General features: G+C 39.5%; 1 protein-coding gene across 3 annotated transcripts; it reads left to right on the forward strand.

Moving 5' to 3' along the window:
• Window positions 1–6,334: 6,334 nt before the first annotated feature.
• LOC136698008 (transmembrane and death domain protein 1-like) lies at window positions 6,335–26,095 on the forward strand. 3 transcript variants are annotated; one of them, XM_066673386.1, is made up of 5 exons: window positions 6,335–6,429; window positions 9,642–9,821; window positions 11,316–11,435; window positions 22,023–22,178; window positions 25,773–26,095. In XM_066673386.1, exons 1-5 carry the CDS (start codon window positions 6,363–6,365, stop codon window positions 25,949–25,951), a joined length of 702 nt encoding a protein of 233 aa, XP_066529483.1. In that variant the 5' UTR covers window positions 6,335–6,362; the 3' UTR covers window positions 25,952–26,095. The 3 variants fall into 3 exon arrangements, with proteins under 3 accessions (XP_066529483.1, XP_066529484.1, XP_066529485.1); XM_066673387.1 differs by having other exon boundaries at window positions 25,776–26,095; XM_066673388.1 differs by lacking the exon at window positions 25,773–26,095 and adding an exon at window positions 22,636–23,197.
• The last annotated feature ends 511 nt before the right edge of the window (window positions 26,096–26,606 follow it).

A 26,606-nucleotide genomic window follows, 5' to 3' on the forward strand; every position in this document is an offset into this window, starting at 1 on the left:
AAGAAGAATGTTGAAATTGAGTCTGCTGAGCAACAGATGGACTACTGTAAATCTAAGTGCACATATGATAAGTAGAGCTGAGTAAAAGGACAATGACAACAGGTACAAGGAACTTCAGACTTGTGATATGCCCCACAGTCAACCATGCTGCTACAAAACTGTTGGTCCTTTCCATAATTGTGAGGAAACTTTTTTAATTACAAGTTAAAAAAATCCATATATTGTCATTAGAATATACCTTTTAGGAACCATTAATGTTAAGAGAGTTTACAATCAGTATCGCCAGAGAACAATGTGTAGGATGTGTATTTAGTTTCAGTGGCCAACTTGGAGCACTGTTCAGTGCCAGTGTATGCTAAACAATTTGAATGCAATAATCTTCTGACCTCCATTCCAAGTCTATCACTTACACACATCCATGTGATGCTATTTACTTTGCTTCTGCCCTTTAAACACGCTGAACTGGCCTTAAATTCATGGTGCTTTTTCCTTTTTCTAAGCTGTTATGGAGAAAGCACAGACAGCGCAGACACATATAAAAACAAACACACATTTCAAGATAAATTTCTAAAAAAAGCCTTGGACTGCCTGCCAGACATATTTATGTATGCTACTTCTGCCCTTGCCCCTCAGCCCACGCTAATAAACTCCATCTACAGACTTGTGTTTGTGCGTATTTGTGTGTGTGTTTGTTTATGTGTGATACTGTATTTAATCCTGATAATGAACTACAGTTGTTAACAACAAGCTTTTTTGGGAATGAACCACCCAGGGCTGTTCTTAACCCTGTAATTTATGCTCTTTCATTGTGCCCTCCAGTTCCTTACTTTTTATTGTGATAAGGGTGTCGGGCTGATGGCAGAAACTTAGGAGAACATTACACTCGTCATTAAAATACAGCAGCAAAAAAAGAAAAAGTTCAAAGTAAAAGAAAAAAAATAGGAGTGGATTCCAACAAATCCCCAGGCCTACAGAGGGCTTCAGAGTTCAATAGCATTCACATTAGAGCGGAGGAAGGTTCAGGCAGTAGTATACCGTGAACAGTGGGATGTTTGTTTAGTTCGGTTCAATCGATTTCTCCCCATGGACGATGCATTCAATTGTTTTTGAAAAGTGAAAAGAAAAATGCAAAGCAACAGATTCTTTGCCCCAAGGTTAGGCTGGTGGCTGGGCTTTAAAAACAGTGAATGCACCCTCTTGCTCTTACCATCATTAAATAATGGCTAGAGGTGTTGTACGGCTTTGAAACAGCTACACAATGAGCCCCTGTTTGAAGGCTAAAATGTGAACGAGATGATATGTACCACATGTGAAGCAAGCGAACACTGCACAACTCTCCACAATCAGATGGATTTTGTCTTCACAGGCAGTGATGTAATTGTTTTGTCTATTTGGTTTGCACTGTGATTTTATTATTATTATTTTTTTTTTGTAATAGGCAGGACTAAACTTGGCTTCCATGATGTCAGGTCTGCCACAGAACCAATAAGAGTTAGCAATACATTTATGTCCCTCACCTTGATAGAAGACAGTAATCAGGACATTGCTTTCTCAGTGTGACATTGGTAATGGAACATTCCACATATCTCCTCAGTGATAAAATGTGATAAAATAAAATAAAATAAAAACACATTACATAAAAAAAATGTGTAAAGGTTTATGTAATGTGTTTTTATTTTGTTTTATTGACATCAGAAACAATCAACAAAATAAATTCAAAGAATATATTTAAAACATTGATTGCATTTATTGTTACTCCGATTAAATAAAACAGGGATAAGTTGTTACCACTCCAGATTATGCTCCTAAAAATCTCTTGCACATGCTCAGAAAAAACACGTATTTCACTCTGTGCAGCATGTGCTATGACTCCTCTTCCTCTATCAAGAGATTTAAACCAGGAAACAATTGCACATTACACCAGTCTATTTCTATTCCATCTGTGGGATGTCTACTCAGGGCCCTGCAGTAAAAAAAATGCTATACTATAGTAGGCTTGGATCTGAAAATATTGAGACTGGAATAATTTAGCAACATCTAGCTCCAGGGGCGCAGCTTTAAATTGACCTTTAGGTGAGAATTTGCTTCCCACAGACAGTGACTTGGGGCCTCATCTATACACACAAAAATTGTTCTGAAATGTGCATACAGAACATCTCACGCTAAAACTGATTATAAAGAAATACTTTGCCTAAAAAATAGCATATATTTAAGCAAGGTTTGACCCATGTGTATCCATGAAACTTTGCAGAGAGAGATAAAATTGGCGACATCATGTGGTAAAATAGAGAATTGCAATAAATGTGCAAACCATGCTCACACATATTCATATATAACGAATAACGTATAAAAAACAAAGATTGAAGGAGAATTAAGGACGATTAACACTCACTTGTTAAAATAATTTTTAAAATGCAGAATATTAAAAAACTTGCTACACCACTTTCTGTATCTCATTCTACTTTATTTGTAGTGTGGTTTTACTCTAGCTTGCTTTATTTCACTCCATATTTTATTCAGAATTTTAAAATATATACATATTTAAGCACAATTATTATAATTGATTAACTAAGTATATAAATACAGAACAAGAGAGTAAAAAGAGTAAATAAAAATATTCAGTATTTTTGTGTGTGCAAAAGCTAGACCAAAACAAGTGTGACTAATAAAACCATGTTTACACACACCTGAACGCAGTTTTCTCTTAATAAATCATACCCTTTTTCAAAACGTGCGCAGATGAACCAGCCTCATGTTCCACCTCCATAATGCCCACATTTAACTATAAATAGTCAACAACCTTGTGAATATTTAATTATGGGCTTCTCCATTTTGCGTGAGATAGTGGGGACAATAGAGGACCGAAAGACAAAAAAGAGAAACTTTTGATATAGCGCAATAGAAGTTATTGTTTTAGAGGTCAAGTGTGTTGTTTGGTGGCCTCAGACATGGCATTACAAACAAATTCAAGTTAGTTGAGTGACAACATGTGGTTTCAGCAGTATAAATTGACTTATTAGTCAGTTAGCTAGGTTTTGGTAGCAGAGTTTAATATCTTATAATAATAATGATTAACTTTTGTGGCACTTTTCAAAAAAAGAAAAAAAACGCTTTGCAAATTAAATTATTACAGTGAGATAAAAAAAAGATTAAAATAATTTAAATGAAAAAAAATCTGAATAAAATACAGTGAAATAAAACAAGCTAGAGTAATACAATACTAAAACTAAAGTAGAATGTGATACATCAAGCAATGTGACTTTAATTATTTTTTAATGTTCTGCATTTTTTAAAGTTATTTTAACAAGTGGGTGTTCATCTTCCATAATTCTTTAATCTTCATTTTTTAATCTTTATAGACAGAAATGTGTGACGATGGTTTGCACATTTACTTGCAATTCTCTATTTTACCACATGATGTTACCAATTTACACCTTCTCCGTAAAGTTTCATGGATACGCATGGGTCAAACCTTGCTCAAATATACACTCATTTTTAGGCAAAGTATTTCCCGAGGAGCTGTGTGACAGCGACACTACCTGTTGCGCCACCCTGGATGGAGACATGGTATCTGATCTTACTCCCAGTAAACATTTAGCCATTGATTCAATGTTGAAATAACGTAACGACTGCCGTCTAATCAACGTTCTCTTAAGGCTGAAAATGAAAGTTGAAAAGACGTCCAAACACAGACATTGAAAAGACGACTATTAGACGTATTTTGGACGTCCACAGACGTTATTAACTGGTCCCGAAATAAATTACTTGTATAAAACGCATTTTGGATGTCCACTGACGTTATCAATTGGTCACCACTTAAGTAACTTATTAAGATGGATTTTGGACGTCCATTGACGTTTAAAATATGTCCTTGACGGACAGACTACTTTTAGACCTATTTTGAACATCCAGGGACGTTCCTTGTTTACTGGGCTGTATTTTCTAAATGTGTAAATTATCAGCATCAGCAGAATTACATGATTTGATATACACATCAGGCCAGAATTCACAGGTATTAGACATATTTAAAAAAAGAGTATTAATATACTAGGGGCGGCAATGGTGGTGTAGCAGGTAGTGTTGAAGTCACACTGCTCCAAGGACCTTTAAGTGTGTTCTCCCATGTCCGCATCGGTTTCCTCCCACAGTCCAAAAGCACATGTGGGTAGGTGGATTGGCGACTCAAAAATGTCTGTATGTGTGAGTGTGTGTGTTGCCCTGTAAAGGACTGGCGCCCCCTCCAGGGTGTATTCTTGCCTTGCACCCAATGATTCAGGGTGGGCTCCAGACACATCGTGATCCTGAACTGGATAAGCAGTTACAGATAATGAATGAATGATTATTATACTACATTAGGGCTGGGTGATATGACCAAACCACTCATATCTTGATAAAGAAATGCCAATATGCAAACTATAAAAAATATGTAATGTCAAAGTATTAGTATTATTGATTTTTATCACCAAAAAGAACATGCTGCATGTCTAAGAAATAATGATTTCACGATCAAGTGTTTTGTTTTGTTTTTTCCCCATCCTCATTCAAGTATTTTAATGCTGAATATCGGCCGATAGCAAGTCCCGATCTGATCGATTTTCCTAGATACTGATTACACAGTGTACCCTTCAAGTAAACTCAGCCAAACGTATCTGCTTGACACTGAATATCTTGCATTAAGAAAACAAACTGCCTGCATCCAAGCTGCTGCTTATTTTTTTTTTTTTTTATAACAAAGTAAACTAATGGTGTCTTCACAATTCAGATAAATAATTTAATATGTTTAATCTTGAAATTATCTAATGTGATTTTTATGTATAAATAAATTATTTGATTCTAAAAGTCAGTCAGTTTTATTGTCGTCACAGATGTGTTAAGGGAAAAATTAAATGTAGACACGGTGCCAAAATAAGATTTTTTTAAGCAGTGACACGTTTCTCTCAGCGCTGCCACAAAACTAACAAACCCCTTTAGGCTGGACTGTGACTCCATTGGCTGCAGCACTAAACAAGGGACAGCAAAGCCTGGCTGCTGATTGGCTAAATAAAAGTGATGACTAATGAGAAGCGCATTCTCTGTTTAGGAGCCGTGGAATATCTGCCCCTCCCTCTTGTTGAGGGACAGCGGTGTATCTGAAACAATTCATGGTCTCTCTTTGGAGTTAAAGCCTCACCATTGGTTTCACTTTTGTCCATTGTTGACCTACTCACAGTGATCAGAGACGTAGTTCTGAGTGCGCGAGATAAATATGCTGAGAACTGCTCCAGCGGAATACACGTACAAAGGCAGGAAAGCATGGTGTTGTCTGTGTGCGAACACGCGCATGCGTAGCAGAGTGCGCGCGCGAGAGAAAAACAGCTAAACGGGACAATTGTTTTAAATGTACTAAGATTGAAACCTCCCCGGCATACTAATATGGCCATTTTCAAAATCGTGTAAAAATACTATGGAATGCATGGATATTTGCGATATATCCCCCAGCTCTAGTTTGAGCTTAAGTCACACTCACGCTTACGTCACAATATCGCGATATGTCAAGTCATCGAATTAAAAATCATACCCGTATTATCGTGAACAATGTTATATTTCCCATTCCTGTTCTACATTCACGATTGCTAACATTAAAATGACCATCTTTAATAAAACCACAACTCACACATACTTTTGGATACAACATTATTCCAAAACCCGAACAAATAAATGCACATGCTTTTGCAGCAATTTTTTCTGATGGAAAATGCAGCGACGAACAAATTTTTCTTGCTTGCTATTTTCAAACTTTCAAGATGTTTAGTATTTTTTCTCTTTTAATAAATTGAAAATTGACATTTTTACTACTCTTATGACATTAATTTTACAGTTATCATAAAATGAAAAAAAAATTACAAGAGAATATTTGAATTTTGAATTCAATACATAAATACATAATACATAAAACACTTTAAACGTATTTGTACACCTAATATCTTGACTGATCAGCAACATAATTCACCGTACAACTCCTTTAAAGTGAGCTTAAGGACTCAAAAATGTTCCTGTCAATTTGTCCCAGCATGTCCCGAGTAGCAGGGATGACAAAAGGGTCTTGTGTTTAATGCTTAATAGCAAATCCTCATCCGTGAAGAGAGCCAAAATCTGTCAGTGAAAGAAGATAAGGGGCAGTGGAAGGCGTCCTTGCAGAAGACCTTGACTATTTCAGGCCTTTGTGCTCATAGCCTGCAGCACTGGCTGTTCTTTAAACAGAGTTTGGCCCAGTTCACTCATTTGTCCAGAGAGCAGGAGAAAGCCCTGTGACTCCTGCTTCGGAACACTGCAGCCATTTGAAAATAAAGACGGGGCCAAAACATCAGAGGACACTTTTTACCATGATGCAAGGCCATCCACTTTTCCTCATCCTCATCTTCCTCAGCCCAAGCAATAGTGAAGATACAGGTGAGAAATGACAGTTTGACACAGCTTTGAAACATGAGATATCTTTCAAAGACAGACAGCTCTAGGAAAAAGAGAGTGAGATATAAGCAAGTATTACACCTGCAGTGATGTATTGACATAGAGAGATGATTTAGTCAGAGATGGTGACAATGATGGAAGACAAAGAGTATGTCGCTCTCCTCCCAGCCCTGCTAATTGATTGCAACTTGAACCTGCACTTGTCTTTTCTAATATACTAACAGCTGTTATGAACTTTCCACAGAGGATGATATTATCTTAAGCTGTAACTGCAGCAGCTGTCATAGCAAATGTAAATGACAATGCTAACACAGATGGATAAGGTGCAGAAATCACAACAGCAGAACCTATAAAATGGTCCCTGTATAGTAGCATCTTTACCCTGACAGCTCAACAAGTATCAACATATAGAGGTCTTCTGCCAGTATACAAACATTTTCAAATATAAACAAACATGTTTAGATGAGTTTTCATTTAAAGGGAAAGCTTACAACTGTGGGCAATCACAGTAATCTCTGCTTGTTTACATTCTGAGTCTTTTAAGGCGTGTTTGAGGGGAAAAAACATCTGTCTTTGAGTGGATAATGTTCAGCTTGTCTGGAAGTTTTTATTCACTGTTCTGACTACCACAAACTCATTTGTAACTTGAGGTGTTTAGTTTTGTAGCACTTTTGGTAATCCATGTCTCCCAAGTTTGGAGACATTTCCACCTTAAGTGATCTGAAACAGCAAAAGAGAACACTGGACCGAGCCAGCCTTGTCTTTTCACTCATGTACAGAGTGGGCCTTCATAAACAAAGACTAGTTTCCAACAGGAAAAGAGACTGAAGATTGGTAGATGGAGAGAAAGTGTCTTCTGAATTAAAAAAAAAAAAAAAATCATGAACTATGCCTAACAAATCCTAGTGATAGGAACCGGACGTATGAAGTGTGTAATTCAAAAATGTTTTTGGGGTTGTAGGTGATCTTACTGGGCAGATTTGCCATCACAGCGAGTACTTATTACTCAAACACAATTCAAAACGGATATTTAAATGGTTTTATTGTTTCTTTCAACAGTTTTAGTCCTCATTTAAATGTTAAAATTAAATAAATAAGTATGGATCCCAGACCCATTTCCCAAGTCCCATTTGTAAACAGAGCTCTGTTTGTCAGTCAGTAGAGGTGTGTACCAAATAGCAACCTTACAGAATACACATCACAGAGAATAAAACTAAAAATACTGCACCCAGACAGTACACTAATTTGAAAAGCACCTTAAAACTAAAAATTGTATTCAACATTCAAAGCCTAAGTGCAGAAACAATTATTTCATGACCAAAACTGCCCTGCACAGGGTGTGGGGAGATATTTGTGCAGGAAAACTACTTTATTAAAATGTAAGCCAAATTAGAGAAACCATTTAGACAGACAGTCATGATAAAACATTACCTCCAAGAATATGTTCCACTGTCAGAGTGCAGGGACCATGCGAAAAAAAGTGATATAACATGATTACTGAAGCTTGTATGAATGAATGTGAACTGACTCTAACATGAAAAATATCTATATTTTGTATAAAGTGGTTTTCTTGCTGAAATCAGATAAAATACATGTATGTTCACTATAAGTTAGAGTTAATTTGCATACAGTTATGTCCACATTCATACAAAAAACAAATGACATACAAGGGACTAAGAAAGACTAAGAAAAACTTATATTTTGACTGTATGTGATAACAGGATTTTAACATGAAATATGTTTGTAGCTTGTTGTTCCTTGTTGTTCCTAAAATTTTACACTGATACTTGACAATTTTTATAAAACATATATATATATATATATATATATTTCTTATTACTGACCTGTAACTTTGTCAGTGGGGAACTTACAACTATTGGTAACCAATGGAGCACAATTAACCCATGATTAGCACCATGATGGGAAGATATGAAATAATTCATTCATTCATTCATTCATTCATTATCTGTAACCGCTTATCCAGTTCAGGGTTGCAGTGGGTCCAGAGCCTACCTGCAAGGCGGGAATACACCCTGGAGGGGGCGCCAGTCCTTCACAGGGCAACACAGACAGACACTTTTTTGTTGGCAATCCACCTACCAACGTGTGTTTTTGGACTGTGGGAGGAAACCCACGCAGACACGGGGAGAACACACCATCTCCTGACAGACAGTCACCCAAAGCAGGCCTCGAACCCACAACCTCCAGGTCCCTGGAGCTGTGTGACTGCGACACTACCTGCTGCGCCACCATGCCGCCCGATATGCAAGTGATAAACATTTAGACCGGACGAGTGACACAGCAGCAAAGGAAACAAGTAAACAGTGACTTTTCAAACCTGACCACTGAGAAGCGGGCTCAGTTCTCATTGGCCAGTTTACTGAATGACATCCAAATTAACCAATAATATTGAAAGCAGTGCGGTGAGATTTTTATTTATTTTAAATAAAGTTATATGTGTTTTTACAAGATGTTATTTTTCATGGATTTATCAAATGATGTTGCTTAAAAGCCATCAGTGAGGCTCAATTTTACATGTCATACATTGAGACATAGGTGATTAGAGTATTTGGTATCACGTGTTATATTTTAAACGTTATACAGTAATATCATAATATTTATATGACTGTGAAAAAGTCTGATCAGGTCTGATTATTAATGCTTTGGCATCTTTATATCATTTTATCAACTTTTGTGTACTTGGGATACTTTGAGAGTGACACTCATTTACAGTGTAGCCAAGGAAGATATATGCTACATCTAAACTAGTTTTCTTATGTTTATCCTTTATGCAACTTTATGCAAATCTCACAGTGTTTATGCTGGACAATACACAAACTTAATATATATTGTTCATGTATGTATAAAGTTTTAAATTCCTGGATCTTAAAGAATGTCCACATAAACTATTACTACACATTGACCAATGGGCTACAACAGACCATAAGAGAGCAAAGATTCCCCCTTGGGGTCTATATGAAAGGCCTCACTTAAAGCCACTCTCCAGAAACACTTGACTGACCTCATACATCTAGTGCAAAACTACAGGATCCAACTTTGGACAACAACCATGTCTTGTCTTGGGGTGATCGATTGCATTCAGGGTTCAGCACAAGCTGTGTAAATCTATGTCTATATTTTTTGCTGAATCATCCCTCTAAGTCTAACTCACTGTCACTTTGCTTTGCTCCCAGTGGCCGAGGACTTGGGGATCCATCAGCTGCAGGGGCTGGTGGAACTGCTGACAGTGCATGAATGCAATGAGCTACTCTTGGCCCTATCACACCCTGAAGAGAACATCTTCAAAAAGCTGGAGCGCTTGTCTGCTGAGAAAAACCAACTTAAACTACCATCCCGTACACGAAGAGACACAGGTATGTTGTTCCTTTCACTGCTGATTAAGCCTGGTGTCTTCAGCCTTGAATGTAGAGGTATAGGTAATAAGACAACATTGTACTTGTCAACACTACATTTAGAAACCTATAGTTAAAAATGTGCTAAGTTTAGGAACCCCCATTGCAGGAAGATATTCACCCTCACTGTTTTTATAAGACAAGCATGAGTTGCTGCACATGGTCACCATGCTCAGTGCCAAAGATGACCCATGTTCTCTACCTTTGGGATCAGTAGTTGTGGAGTTTTTGGTCTAGAAAAAATACTAATGTATTTTACAAGTTCTATTCTACAAGTAAGGAGACCATTTTTCCACAAGTGAACACAGATTTGGGGTCTTAAGGATACATCTGTGACATGCTTTGTTCAAAAAACCACAAGGATCTATCCCATCAGCCCCACTCACCCTCTGTCTAAACAGCCCTGTTCTGTTTAGTGACTGGTTTTAGTGCCTGTGCCTTTAAATGAGAATGAGCCACAGCTCAGTTCAGCATGAGAGCCCAGCAGTGAGGAGCTAGGAGCAGAAACTCTGGATATTTGCCAGTTTTGCTCAATTCTTTCTCTCTGTTCTTGTTTTTGCTATAATTTATCAGTGCTCTTATTTCTCCATGTGTTTGTTTTTCTCTGTTTTTACTCTCCCATAAATGTGGATCCAGCGCTGTGATTGGAAAGACAAGTATATGGAGTAAGAATAAAGTGCCTGCACTCTTTATAAAGTTGTAACAGAAAATCAGGCCAGAAAAAAAAATATCTATATGTATATTCATTCATTTATTATCTGTAACCGCTTATCCAGTACAGGGTCCAGTGTCTACCCAGAATCATTTGGCGCAAAGTGGAAACACACCTTGGAGGGGGTGCCAGTCCTTCACAGGGCGACACACACACACACACACACACACACACACACATTCACTCACACACTTACACCTACGGACACTTTTGTGTCGGCAATCCACCTACCAACGTGTGTTTTTGGACCGTGGGAGGAAACCGGAGCACCCTGAGGAAACCCATGCAGACAAGGGGAGAACACACCAAATTCCTCACAGTCACCCAGAGTGGGATTGAACCCACAACCTCCAGGTCCCCGGAGCTGTGTGACTGCAACACTACTTGCTTTGCTGCCCTATATATGTGTATGTGTCTGTGTATATTTGACTAGTGAACACTTAATTTCATATATGATTATCTCTTGAACTGCATCAAATGGCACAAGTATAGGTTACCACCAATATAACATACAGCAGCTTCATAATCAAAGTCTGTCAGAATGGTGAATGTGTCAATGAACCCACTGCAGCCCAGAGAAAGAGGAAGGGGGTCATCAAGGCAACAGGCACAAAGAAATTGTTTAATTGTGTGAGAGGAAGCCACATGAATATCTGTCTCGCTCCTTACTGGCAGCTTCTAATGCAGTCTGCCTGGATTGCCACTATCTGGAGCATCATGCTCTGTGTGCGTGTGTGTTTCAGATAAGGAGGCCCACTGTCATCCAGCTCTGACAGACTGGCTCCAGACTCATGGCAAGCAGACGCATTACGACAGACTGTCTCGCGCTTTGCAGCAGATCGGACGGACTGATATTGCAGTAGGTCAGATATAGTCTCAAACACATACAGTTTCACATGCTATATGCAGTAAATTTCTGATATTAAAAATGTGGTAAACCTCTGCTTGTTTTACACATTTGGGAAAGGCAGCTGCAATTTCATCCATTTCATGATGAATGGGCTGATAAAAAGACAACTTGGAATAGAATCTTGTTATATTAACCTTTAGAGAAGAGGTCTTCAAATCCAGACATTTGATCGAGGTTCGAGGCCAGCATTTTATACTTGTTGGCCAGTATGACACTATACCTGGCTTTTCAGGTGCATTAGCAGTAGCAGAGTGTGTCATACCAGCCTGCCATTTTAAAAGCCCAGCGTGAAACCTGGATCCAAGGTCTGGATTTGAAGATATCTGCCTTAGAAATTATAACTTTTTTCCCAATGGTACTCTCTTCTGTTTTTTAAGAATTTGTTTGCCACTCAATCTACTGCAGCCTATAATAGATATGACAAGCTATAGGGTTCATGTGCTGCAGTTTTTGTCCTTGTTATCAGGAGATTGCAAGTTCAGTCACCAGTGATGCTCTAGCCATCCATTGCATGGTACTTACTCTACTCGACGTTCTGAGTTGCTGCATGTAAACAAACCAGAGAGAACAGCATTTCCCGACAGTTATTGATGTTGCCTTTAGGGTTTCATAAACAAATTAAACTGGTTTCCACCAGGGAAAGAGACTAGAGAGCTAGCAAATGGTAAGGAAATATCTTTTGAATTTTATAGTAATTTTTTTCATTTTTGTGTTAGGTTTTTTTTGTTTGTTTGTTTGTTTTGGTTTTCCATTAGGCAAATTTGGTACCTGGTACCTGGAACTGGGTACTTTTTTTTAGTCTCTGCTCACTTGTGGGTCCAAGCAAAAGTTCTCAGAGTCTTTCCTGTCACTATAGCATCAACAATGCTCACTTTGGGTTAGGACCTGGAATTCTGTGCTTTTAGACGACACCCACTGTAGTGTTCTGTAAATAAATCATACTGGATTGGAATGCTGTTCAAAGGGTTATTTCATGGTTTTAAGATGATGTGATTTAAATTTTACTGATTCTTTTGCTTCATCAATGACAAGGAAATCTCCATCTGCATATCTAACTGGAGGTCAGTTTTACATCACAATTTTATTTGACATTTAAACTGGTATGGCCATTCTTCCTGTGTGCATAATTTCCGTTTCCAAGACAGGCAAAGATAACAATGTACTATACATTGCGCTGGACCCAGTATACTACTTTAGAAGAATCTGGCAGTCCAGACCATTTAAGTAAATCCATCTGCATTTACGCACAGATAAAAAGCTTTGGGATTATATCTGTTATTATATCATGCGCATTCTCCACCAGTCCCAAAGCAGAGATTTCTGCATTCTAATTTACAATCTCTCAGCTTTAAAATCTGAAAATAATCCACTATTTTGCCATCTGCACTGTAGCAGCAAATACTGAGGTCTGGCTATGCAGTGTGAAATCATTCAAAAGAATGGAAACAGCAATATTTCTGCATGTATAAAAGACAGTCACCCAGAGAGGGGCACAAACCCGCAACACTAGGTCCCTGGAGCAACACTGCCTGCTGCGTCAATGTGCCACCCCTCGGTGTCAGTTAAAGTCTTGGATTGTAGATAATAGCGAGAGACCACCAAACACTGAAAAGCACAAACTGTGTTGAGATGTTGTGCTCTATTCCTGTTCCATAGGTGGGTAATATTGGCTTAATTTTGCTGTTTCAAATTACTTAAGGTAGAGTCTCCAAATTCGGGACTTGTTTAGTTTTTAGCATTTATAATTTGTGTTTAATTTCATGCAGTAAACACAGATCAAAAGTGCTACGAAACAAAACAACATGAGTTACAAAAGAGATTTTGTGGTAATTCAAACAGACTAGTTACAGTTTCAGCCACATATAAAAAACAGACATTTTTTTCCCCTCAAGCATATTGTTCCACATTAAAAGACGTGGAGTTGCTGAACATAAACAAACCAAAGAGAACAGCATTTCCCCACAGTTATCGATGTTCACTTTAGGGTTTCCACCAGGCAAACAGACTAGAGAGCTAGCAAACAGTAAGGAAATATCTTCCAAATTTTATAGAAAGTGTTTTATTATTATTATTATTATTATTATTATTATTATTATTATTATTACAATCATGAACATAGACAACTCTGCAGACCTACCATTCTCACAGCAAAACAAAGGTCCCCCGCTCCCATTTTTGTTCATTCAAAAGCTTGATATCTTTTAAGGTAGAACAGTATTTTTGAGTAAGAAGCCAAATATAGCTGGTTTTTGCTTGAAATTTAATTTGTCTAAGTTTTATTCACTGTTTGAATTACAACAGAAATTAATTTGTACCTTGAGCTGTTTAGTTTTGTGGCATTTTCAGTCTGCACTTACTTACATGCAGTTAGTGTTCTTCTGAATTTGGCATCAGTTCCTGATTAAGTAATGGAACGGTAACAGCAAAAGTAAGTCAATATTACCAACCTATTGAGCAGGATTATAGAAACACCCTTGTCCATTTTTCATGCTTTCCAATGCTTTCAGATGTTTCTCCACCATCCAAGTGACTCCAAAAGGTGTCAAAGGAATGGGCAACTGAGTGTATCCCAAATTATGGAGCTAGGGATGGGTACAAACACCAACCGTTTTCTAGTATGCAAACAGAATGGAGAGCTAGCAAATGTTCAGGAAATAGTATCTGAATTTTATAAAAAGGTGTTTTGCATTAAAATTGTGAACACTGGCATTAAGCCAAGCTTGATAAATTTTAATTTGGGTTCTATAATTTTATCTTTAGCAACAATTACACATTTTTTTGGAGTGAATGTTTATCACTTAGACTGATTACCACTGACAATGTCCCAATTCCATTGGCCCAAGCCCCTAGCAATTGGCTTCTGTTATGTATATTTTTAGACATTAGTTTCCTTGCTTTTCCTATGCTTTGAGAAGAGCCTGGAAATGATGCTTGTGTTTATCGAGCTTGCTCTGCAATACAGTGGGTAGGGACTTGGTCAAATCTATATCAAACTTCTTATCAAAGTAGCTTTTCAAAACAATTTCAAAATGAGTTTGCCTTTGAACACAAGTGAGGAAGAAATGTTTCTCAGACAAAGTTTTTCTTCCTGTTTCCTCCATAATGATTAATGAACATGGGACGGATCCATCTTGGAGTGGCATGCGAGTTATGAAACTCATCAGAGCATGGTGTTATTTTTATACATTTCTGAAGCAGCATATTTTACACTATGTCACTTTCTGGCAGACGGTGTGGTCCGGCTTGCGGCCGGCTCCACAGCCGAGTGGCGGCGGATATGAGAAGGTGTAAATGATCTGACAGCAGTCTTGCTGGAGCTGACACCAGATTCACTACCCACCATCTGTTCTTTCATCATTCCCTGTTAAAGGATGAGAGAGACAGAAAGAAAGAGAGCGAGAAAGAGAGACAGAGAAAGAGAGAGAGAGATTGATGCAAAGAAGGAGAGAGATGACAAGAACGACAGCTCAAGAAAATCCTTCAGTCAAAGCTGTGTGTGTGTGTGTGTGTGTGTTGCATAGAATGAAAGTGATTTCTCTGGTTTGTGAAAACTGCAATTACCCAAGCTTTAATTGTCAGACTGTAAATAGCCCGCTGTACGCTGCGGCGGCTCCTTGGATTAATGACGCCCTTATGTGCGTCTGCTATTGGGCTTGCTTCATTATACCCACAACGTTTATTGTCCCTGGCACACATTGTTAATCTCATTTCAGCTCTGTTCATAGAGGGCATTATTATGTGTTTGATTTCTTAATGTGCTGCAGGAACTTCTCAGGCCCATGTATGAATATAAAACAAATTGCAGGAACAAAAATCTGAGCATCACCAAGCCTATTTCTATTAAGGATGTCATTATTGCCCTCTCATTATTGTTCACACCTGTGCCTCCTTTGTGATCATACCCGCTCGTTATCCTTCTCAGGTGTTGCTTGTTCTTCTCAGGTGTTGAGCAAGGTGTGTGATTTGTCGGACTCCTTTCTGGACTTGTCCTGGCACACTCGCCGGGTATGTGAAAGAGGAACCAGCACCCTCCACAACCCAAAGCCGTAGGAGCTGGTGAACACAATGTGCTGGAGCCTCCCCCTTGCTGGAGGAGTGCCCCTTAAAGGCTGGGGAACATTTTGTTGGGGGAGTTGAAGGTTAGTTATATTAGCCTCAAACCTCACTGCAGTGCAGGTGACGCTAACAGGGGTGCATTTCATGAGGATCCTTGTCCAGATTAAGGAACATTATGGACTCCCTCATGAATGCACCCATTGGACCTCCTGAACCCTCAGAAGCTCCTGCATGTGCTCCTTGAGCAGCCATGGCCCTTGTCCCTCCGTGGACATCATCGCAGTGCCTCCTTCTCCCATGAACATTGTTGCAGGGCCCCCTGCCTCTGAGGACTTTGCTGCAGGGCCCCCGCCTCTGAGGACTTTGCTGCAGGGCTCCCTGCCTCTGAGGACGTTGCCGTAGGACCCCCTGCCTCTGAGGATGTTGCTGCAGGCGGCTCCATCTGCTTCTACTCCAGTGACCGCAGCTCAGTCCGCTCCTGCTCCTGTAAAAGCAGTGCCCGCCACTCCTGTTCCTGTGCCGTCAGTGCCTGCCACACACTGTCACAAAAAAACTTAAATTAATTATGCCACATGTTTCCATCTAAACGAATTGAGTAGAATCAGCATATATAGACTTAATTACTTCAACCAAAACTACATTTGTTGCCTGAATGCATGTATAAAATGTCAGTTTAATTTAATTGACTTTCACTAAACTAAACTTAATTAATTTTGTTAGTGCAACAAACTTCAGTTTAATTATATGAATGTTAGTAGTGTGATTTAATACTAACTAAATTGCATTCCATTAACAAGTATAAATATATTCATATTTTCATTCATTCATTATCTGTTACCGCTTATCCAGTTCATGGTGGGTCCAGAGCCTACCTGGAATCATTGGGCGCAAGGCAGGATTACACCCTGGAGGGGGCGCCAGTCCTTCACAGGGAAACACAGACACACACATACACATTGACACCTACGGACACTTTTGAGTCGCCAATCCACCTACTAATGTGTGTTTTTGGACTGTGGGAGGAAACCAGAGCACCCAGAGGAAACCCATGCGGACACGGGGAGAACACACCAACTCCTCACAGACAGTCACCCGGAGCGGGAATCGAACCCACAACCTCCAGGTCCCTGGACACTACCTGCTGTGCCACCGTGCCGCCCCGCTTATTCAATATGAAGCACCTAATTTCCATCAAAATTAATTAAGTAGAGCTAACTTAAAAAAAATAAAACAGTACAACAAATGTAAAAAAATAAAAACCTTAGCTTTATTTAAAAACCAAGCACAGTCCTTAAACACTGAAGGGACCCTACTGAACATGCTCAATTCTAACCAGAACTGTGGAGCAAAAAAAACATTTTTACAGAAAGCATTCAACACCCCCAGGATAACCATTTGGGAGATTCAGAGAATTCATTTGGACATCAACAATATATAGCCATTACATAAATGTTTGAGAACCTACACGTAACCAGCCATTAATGCATACAGGCAGTTAAGAAGTGTTTTTGATCCCTCTTGCAAAACTATTCACTGTAGATGCTGTTCTTTAGGAACTGCACCATTGGTGATAATCAGTAAGTTATTCCACAAAAGTAAAAAACAAAAATTACTTAGTATGCATGAGAGGTGATTATTTAGGACAAGTATTTGCTAGGATTTAGGATTATTATTTGCTTGGTTGTTGTTGTTTTTTTTTTCTGAGTGCTAAAAATAGTTTTAAAAGAGGGAATAACTGTCAGCAGCACAGACAAGCATGCAATATTTAAAGTTATATACAAATTAAATGTTGTAATGAAATTTAGTGGTAAAATATATATCTTACAAGAACTTTACTTACATATATTATGTGGATGGAGATGGATTCAGTTTTTAGCCTGCTTCAGTGAAATTGAGCCTGTGCAGCCATGTTTCTCCTTGCTCCTCATTTCCTATTTCTGTAGGAGCCAGCGAATGAAATATTGTACCAGTTTATATTACTTCAGTTATTCCAAACTAAACACATTTTATTCACCAAAAAACTCCTATATTTACGTACACCAGACAAGAATGAATTAGGTACTCTACCAAAAAGTAAATAACTTACATAAGTCCAAAATATTTTTTCTTTTGTTAGGAAAACAACCCCCTTCGTTAATTTTTTTTGAGTTCATTTATGTTCCCGTGTTGCCAGCTCCCGCTGATTCGGCTCCCATGACTGTGGCTCCCGACGCTTCTGCTTGTGTTCCTGTGTCAACCCTGAAGTCTACATCGAGGTTAACTTTTATAACTATGCCCAGACTAAATCCACAAACTGTGATTCCAATCAGTCTGGGTCCTTTGCCTGTATTTGTGTTCATCCATGTTTTAGTTCTGGTCTTTGTCTGTGTCCGTCTGCCTGTTCCCACCTTTGTCTCTGTCCCTGTTCTTGTCACTGTGTTTGTATCAGACCCTGTTATTGTCATGGTCCCTGTTCCTCTATCCAATCCTGTCCAGTCATCCGTCCAGTCCCCTGTTCACTCCTCGTATCTGTCCATCTGTCAATGTTCAGTCGCCAGTTTTATTTTCTTTCAGTCTCTCCTGTCAGCCATGTGTCTCCCATCCAGTGCCCTGTTCAGTATTTGTCTAGTGTCCAGCTTTCCTCTACCATTGGTCCCCTTTCTCAGTTCTCACTATCTCAAATCTTGTCTCCATTCCAGTGTTTTACCTCCTGATCGGCCTAATGTTTCTGCTCTCATCCTGTCTCAAATTCAGTCTCAGTCTCCTCCTGTCTCAAGTCCAATCCCCATTTGAGTCCCGCGTTTTTTATCTCCCATCCTGTCTCCTGTTTCTGCTCCTGTTCAGTCCTCAATTTTTCCTTTTTCTACCTATGTCCAAGCTCCTGCCCTGTCTTCTGTTGGTCCTTTGCTTTGTTAGTTTGTTGTCTTGGTTTCCAGGCTCCTCTCTATCTGTCTATGCGCCTCTGGAATTGCGTGTTTAGGAGGGGGCTTCTGTCATGCTTTTGCCTTGATTTCCTGCTCTGTCTTTGTGTCTGTGTTCCCTTGTTGTCATGTGATAAATGAGCACATGAGCTCTGTTTTTGTCTTGTTCTAGTCTCCCTTGTCTTCGCCTTTGCCCTGCCCTCTCATTATTGTTCCCACCTTTCATTCATTTGTGATCCTGACCCCTCATTATCCTTCACAGGTGTTCCTTGACTGTGGTCGTGTGTGTGTGTGTGTGTGTGTTTGTGTATATATATACAGTGGAACCTCTACCTACGAAATTGATCTGTTCCATGACCCGGTTCATAAATAGAAAAGTTAGTTTCTCAAGTCAATTTCCCCATTTAAAATAATGGAAAAGCAATTAATATGTTCCAGCCCACCCCGAAAGTCACCCTTTTTGCACTGATATATGCTTACAAAACTCTCAAATTAGTAAAAAAAATACATGTAGCATTACTAAAAATGAAAAAGAAATACAGTGGTAACAGTAATAAACGACTGGCTGGAGGAGTAACACACGCACTGGCTGTATGACGGGAGGTGAGGAGTGGGTGGAATAACAGAGAGTAGGCGGGTGAATGTGGGGAGACAAAGCGTAGATACGACTTAACTTAGCATGAATTTCGATGTGTGCTATTTACACTAATGCTAAATTGCTAAAACTACAATTTGCTAATCTTAAAAGCTCGAGGGTCGAGAGAACAAGAGAAAATGGGTCAATGACTCAAGTCTGGGCTCGCTCGCCTATTGGGGTCAGTGGCCATTTCCAGTCGCCAACTTGGCGGAGGCTCGGGTTCGTTTCTAGAGTAATGGTTCGTTGGTGGAGGAAAAAAATATTCAAATACCTGGTTCGAATCTTGGAAAGTTCGTTAGTATAGGCATTCGTAAGTAGAGGTTGCTTGGGAATGCAGCCCAAAGTGGGTGGTAAACTCCATCTAAGGCTAAATACTGGCACAAGACCGATAGCGAACCAAGAACCGTGAGGGAAAGTTGAAATAGGACTTTGAAGAGAGAGCCCAACAGAGCATGAAACCATTGAGAGGTAACCGTTCGGGGACTGCGAAGACCACCCTGGGGGATTCATCCAGTCAGACGGCCCCGCACTCGTCGGGTTCCGTAGCTGGGAGCAAGTGTAGGGAGGGGCGACCCCACTCCCTGCTCTGCGCTTCGCTTTCCACTTCGGGCCTTTCGGGCATACGGAGGTTCGGCCCGCCCAGGTGTACTTTCCCCGTGTCTGGTGGTGAGTCAAGACTGGCTCCGGTTAGGCTTGGAAGGGCTTGGGGGTGAAGGTAGTTGCGTCCGGAGATGGGGCCCATCGCCCCAGGCACGGCGTTCCGCTATAGCCCCTCGCTCCGACTTTGACACTAACGCCAGGGCTGTGGAGCAATGTCCTTTCTGTGTTCTCCCCCCATCGCCATTGGGGGGATGGGGCCCCCCTTCGTCTGCCCGAAGCGGTGCCAGCTGTCCTCAGTCCGGGCTAGGCTTGCAAAGGCGAGAGGGGGTAAGGCCCACATCGGCGAACGCCTAAGGTCAGCGGCTAAATGCGGACCCCGACCGCATACGCAGAAGCCAGAGCATACGCAGTGGTACCCGAAAGATGGTGAACTATGCCTGGGCAGGGCTAAGCCAGGGGAAACCCTGCGTGGAGGCCCGTAGCGTTCCTGACGTGCAAATCGGTTGTACGACCTGGGTATAGGGGCGAAAGACTAATCAAACCATCTAGTAGCTGGTTCCCTCCGAAATTTCCCTTAGGATAGCTGGCACCGGGCAAAAACCCCAGTTTTATCCAGTAAAGAAACAATTGGAGGCTGCGGGGCCGAAACGGGCCTCGTCCGATTCTCAAACTTTAAATGGGTAAGAGGTCCGGCTCGCAGGCTCGGAGACAGGCTTTCGAATGACGGTGCCAAGTGGGCCACTTTTGGTAAGCAGAACTGGTGCTACGGGATGAACCGAATGCGCGGGTTAAGGTGCCTGATGCAGACGCTCATCAGACCCTAAAAAAGGTGTCGGTTGATATACACAGTGGGGCGGTGGCCATGGAAGTCAGAATACGCTAAGGAGTATGTAACAACTCACCTGCCGAATCAACTGGCCCTATAAATGGATTCCGCTGGAGCGTCGGCCCATACCCGGCCGCCGCTGGCGGTACTTAACCCCCAAAACGCATGAAAACACGGACCATATGCCCCGACGAGTAGGAGGGCTGCCGCGGTGATGCAGAAGCCTCTGGCATGAGCCTGGGTTGAGCCGCCGCGGGTGCAGATCTTGGTGGTAGTAGCAACTATTCAGATGAGAACTTTGAAGGCCGAAGTGGAGAAGGGTTCAACGCTGACAGCGCTTGGCCGTGGTTTAGTCAGTCCTAAGGGATAGGCGAGTGCCGTTCGGAATGCTGGGGCGATGGTTTAGTCTGCCTCGCGCTGACCGAAAGGGGATTGGGCCAATATTCCCGAACCTGGGATTGGTGGAGATTGAATGAGGAACTCCCATAGCGGTAAAGTAAACGAATGCGGAGACGCCGGTGGGGACCCCGGGGGAGGATTCTCTCTCCTTGCTAAAGAGCTGGAGCGCCCTGGAATGGGACGCTCTGAAAGGCGTCTCATGCGCTATGCGATGGCCAGGACATTTCCTATCGGCCCTTGAAAATCCGGGGGAGGTATAGTGAATTTCCCCCCAGGCCGTACCCATATCCGCATCAGGTCTCCAAGGTGAACAGCCTCTGGCATGTTGGAACAATGTAGGTAAGGGAAGCAGAGGTTTGTTTTTGTTTTAATAAAGTGATTATTTGCATTTCCGTCCGCCTCCCTGTCCTCTGTTCAACCATGACAAAATATATATTTAATGAATATATAGACTGCTGATTTAACCCAGTGGCAGATAATATTGCTACACAGCAAATTCATCAGTGTTAAATCAACACTATTAGTGTTAAATTAACACTGTTATTGTAATAATTTAACACTCTCAGTGTTAACACTAATAGTGTTGATTTAACACTGGTGAATTTGCAGTGTATTTTGCTATACCATTTTAACATAATTATGCTGTAAATAATGTACAAATATTTGTTTGTAAACTGCTTAACAAACACTGGATAAACATTGCAATCAGACAATGTTTTTTTCATCAAAAATGCAAAAATGTAGTTAAATAGTACTATATTAGATATATAATTTATCATATAATTAATTATTCTGTACAGTTATAATTTATCATTTTTATTATTGTTATTACATTGTTAAGATTTGCATTCTATATCTCTGTTTTAGTTTTTCATACTTGTTTATTTCAGAAAAGATAAAAATGTAACTCATGCTCATGTAGAAATGTAACTCATGCATTTCTATTTCCAGTTATGAATTTCAGTCATAGCAAAATATATTTCTTCCACCTTCAAGCACAAACATGGTATAAATAATAAGTATTTATTGCATACTTCTGACAGAACTGCCACTTGTTTCAATGATTCTTCTTCAAGAATTGCTGTGGTTAAGAATATTGTGTGTGTACTGTTGACTTTGTAGAAGTAGGTAAGAACATTAACCAGGACAAGACTCTAGAGATACAACGCTATGTGGAGGAATACCATGATCAGGTCAAAAAAATGGCATCCTTTCTGACCCTTACACAAACAGAGGAAAGACTGCAAGATGAAACATCACAGTATTCTACAAGACAAGGTAAATTCATACAAAACTGCAACTTAAACACAAATTACCCTCCAAGTAAAACTAAATTTGCATTGTTGGCTGCAGCCTGCAAAGACTGCCACCAGTGCTCAGTGGAATGTTGTTAATACACTGTCTAGAAGAAAGAAACCACACACACTGTGTTGTTGGATCACCTTAAAAGAACTCTATGTAATATTATTGCCTTAAAGTTTGAAAATTATTGTGATGAATCACTGACCTGTAATAAGGAGAACAGAGCTCTTGCCATTGCTGCTTTAGGCACAGCCCTGCAGAAACTGCACTATGTAACTTCTGTAGAAGGGTAAGAAGGGAAACTTTCCCTCCACCTCTTGCCATCAAACCCCTCCTCCAGGGAGACTGCTGTAGGGGGAACCCCAGGAGTAAATATATAAAATCTTACCTAGTGTTATTTTAAGCTTTTAAGTTGTATTCATTTTTGGCTTAGATTTTACACCAATGTGTTTTCCTGCCTTACACACAATGATTCTGAAGAGGATCCACCACAACCTTGAACAAGGATAAAGCGATCAGTGCCGTGTGTTCTACACTGTAATCATTTTAAGAAATACTAAATGCCCTGTATACACTCCTATAAATAAAGGTTCTACAAAAGGTTTTTTGAGTGGTGCCATAGAAGAACTATTTTTGTTTAAGACATGCGTGTGTGAAGAACCTTTTAAAGGTTTAAAAATCCATCACTTTGTCTTAAGATTCTTTACCCATTTAAACATATTAAAAAATGGTTCTTTTTGGAACCTAAAGTGGTTCTTCTATGGCATCGCCCAAAGAACCTTATGTAGCACCTTAATTTTTAATAGTGTTTGTTGATGATACTGTACTTTATTAACAGCACCAATATAAATGAGGTTATCAGCTGTTTTATTTGACACATTGTAATCTTTAATAACCATTTTTTTTTAATCATGCTGTTCTCAGACATTGTGGTAAATCGCAAACACATTATCACTGGAAATGTGAACACTGAGCAGAATTACCGTGCAATCTCTAATGACTGTCAGCAAACCTGTATTGATTCACTGATTATGAAAAGTGTGAATTAAAGAATTTAATTCAGCAAACAGCTCATTGTTGGGCGGCGTCATGTTTTGTGTGAAGGTAATCTGCTTCAAAGGGTGTTTACAAGTTGATGGCATTTTAGTTCTTCAGTTCTTTCCACACCACTGTTCTCATTATACTTGCACAAAGCTTAACAAGGTGGGTGCAGATAGATGAGAGGGAGGTGGCAATGCACTGTCAGTTCATTAAAACCTCTCCTATAGTTGTATGTACTGAAAGGACAGGTCAGTGTAAAGGGGGTCATGTAAGACAGCATGGGTCTCAGATAACAAACATGGCAGAAGGAGGAGGTAACGGTTTTAGCGCTTTGCCCACTTTATATTGAAGGTTACACTCTTAAAAGGGGGTTCCTTAAAGGTTCTTTAAAAGGCATTAACTATGGTTTATAAACAGTACATACTGTATACGCTGATCAGCATTAAACCAACATTACAACATTTAAACCACTGACGGAGAATAACACTGATTATCTCTAATTGTGATGGTTCAAAAATCACCTAAATAGCAGATCTTGATGGGTGTTCTTGGTTTGAAGTGGTTAGTATGCAGTAAAAGTGGTCGAAGAAAGGACGATTGGCATCACAATCTGGTGCAGGGCATGGGTGAACAAAATTCACCTGTGACTGCCCCCTGTGGGTTTTTAATTTTATGTTTAATCTTATTTAATTATTTTATTGAATTTTATGTATAAATCTTTATTTTCTCCATTTGATCTTAAATTTATATTGCTATTTTTGTGTCCTTTGATTTTACATTTTTTTTTACATACACATTATGACAATATTACAAAAAAAAATTATAAAAATTACAATACATTTGAAATGAAGTTAGTATGCAACTGCATTACTGTATTTTTGAACTATAGCATTAATACTATAGTATTAATAGTAGTAATTGTCACACGGTGGTATGTAAGGGAGGTCAAGGAGCAATGAACAGGGAGGAGGTAATAACAGGAGACTTAATTAATACAAAAAGGGAACTAAACAGAGAGACAAGGGAACTAGACAAAAACTACTAAACTCACTAAACAAAAAGGGACTAATACTAAGCAAGGCTAAAAACAGAGAAACTAAACAAGAGCAAAACATAACAGGCTAAGCACTAAACAGAGACGATGAACACAAAACAGAGGCTAAACTATAAACAACAAGGCTAAACACAAAGGCTAGGACATGATACACAAGGGCTAAACACAAGAGCTAAACACTAAACATTGGGCTAAACACTAAATAAGAACAGATCTAAAGGGGCAAGACACTAAACCATAAGATAAACATTAAACAAGGCTAAAGAAGATGGCTAAAAAATATGGCTAAACAAGATAACTAAACAAAACAATCTTAAGCACAGACATGGACCACAAACATACATACAATCACAATGTCCCACAACCAGGAAACACTGACATGGACTATAAAAAGACTACACAAACAAGAAACACCTGGGACAGATAACGAGGGGGCAGGAACACAAAGGAGGCACAAGAGGGAGGAGCAAGTGTGGAGACAAATGAGACCGACAGCAGGAACACACTAGACCGGGCTATACATGACAGTAATCAGTACTCCCTAAGGGGAAGTCAGTAGTTATAAAAGGTGAACCAGTTACACTATGGTCCTGCAAATTAATTAAAAACATGTTTTTATTAATGTAGATTATTATTTTATTAATTTTGCTTATTTTGATTAATAAGCACTCACTAACAGAAAAAGTGCTTTTAATTGACAATGAGTATGTTCTATATTAGCTGTAAACACACAAACTGTTGTAAACACACATTATGCTCCTTGAAATCAACAATAATAGTGGATATGCCTTGTGGCTTACAAAATATTGTGAACTGAGTGGTTATTCTGAATGTCTGTTCAGTTGCCAGTATTCAACACTTTATATAAATAAATCTATAACATGTTTGTAAGCTCTCAAATATGATCTTAATATTTAACTAAGAAACTATTAACTGTTCATTAATTGTTAATTACCTGCTTGTTAATAGTTAATAATCTGTTAAGAAGCAAACTTTAAAATAAAGTGTCACCATATTAATTCATATGTCAATCTGAAATCTGGTGCGATCTGGTAGGAAAGGAAATGAAGAGTATTTTCCAAAACCTCCAAAATTTTTTTTTAATTTTTGCCTAAAACAGCATTTTCATGTGAACAAGAACCAAACACATACAAAAAAACCTATTTAAAAATGTCCAGATATGTATAGATGCAAGATGCAGTTCTCCATAGAGAACGTTTAAGGTGAACATGTGCCCCCAAAATGTGTGTCCCCAAGTGAGGAACTGTGCCTTCATTTTGAGTGTCTAGAAATTTCTATAAATTCTAGAGATACCCCTGCTGGATGGGTAGGATGGTCTACTCTGTCACCTACCATCACTCAGCACAATGAAAGCTATTGTAGCATTAATAAATATGGCAATGTTTCTATAGATTTGTAGACTTTATTTATATTAATGTGACTAATATTATGTTTGGTGTTCTTCTGTTGGCCAGCAGTGAGAAATTTGTCCTGGAAGGATCTAAACTTAGTGGTGGAGAGGCAGCAGACACCATACCAGCATAACATGTTGGACGGGGCGTGGCCTTTGCTCTATGGCCTCATCTTTGGCTTCCTTGGTGCTTTGCTCATAGGTGTGCCCTTTCTACTATTGACCCTACATGCATGTGTGTGAGCAGTGAGATTCACTGTATCCCTCCCAGAGCAGAACTTGGCCATTGTTCTACCGACTTTGATCAATATTCCGTTGATGCCATTGAGGGACTCTTGTGCAGAAGCTAAAGAGAAATACAGGGTTTTATGTGACGGTTTAGAGGCATGGAACTCTGGACTTCTGGTTCCTATGAATACAATTATGAACAATAACTGAATTCCTTCTGCTTTATGACATTAAACAGGTTAATGCTTGGATTTGTGATTCCTGTTTCTGTTCTATTCTCGTATTCTGTTTTGTTGCTGAGGCGAGCACTCAAATGGATATGTAATGAATCAACAGTCGCTGTCATCATTCTGTAAATGGGTTTAGTGCTGACTTGTGCAATTGGATTTAAAATTATTATGAGCTAAAAATGATTTCAAAAAGGTGCTGCCAACTTCTAAATGGTCAGGAAATCCACTTTTGCACATATCAGCCAGATCTGGAGGGTATGGCTGGGTTGACACAATTTCGGTTTACCCATCGAGGAAGATGTTTCGATTCTCCTGTTCTAGCTAACAGTTTTCAACAGTGGTGCTTACCAATGGCCTTACACTCCAACAAATCAGTCAATACATCCCATAAAATTTTATCAATATTATACACTTGACAAAACAGAATAGCAGCATTGCAC

The sequence above is a fragment of the Hoplias malabaricus genome, chromosome 5 (assembly GCF_029633855.1).
Source record: "Hoplias malabaricus isolate fHopMal1 chromosome 5, fHopMal1.hap1, whole genome shotgun sequence".
Taxonomy (NCBI): Eukaryota; Metazoa; Chordata; class Actinopteri; order Characiformes; family Erythrinidae; genus Hoplias; species Hoplias malabaricus.

Bases quoted from the DNA above. Each gene is read 5' to 3' on its own strand.
- LOC136698008 (XM_066673386.1), top strand. From the start codon at position 6,363: ATGATGCAAGGCCATCCACTTTTCCTCATCCTCATCTTCCTCAGCCCA. The intron at 6,430-9,641 runs GTGAGAAATGAC...CTTTGCTCCCAG, and splicing joins AAGCAATAGTGAAGATACAG to TGGCCGAGGACTTGGGGATC. The intron at 11,436-22,022 runs GTCAGATATAGT...TTGACTTTGTAG, and splicing joins ACGGACTGATATTGCAGTAG to AAGTAGGTAAGAACATTAAC.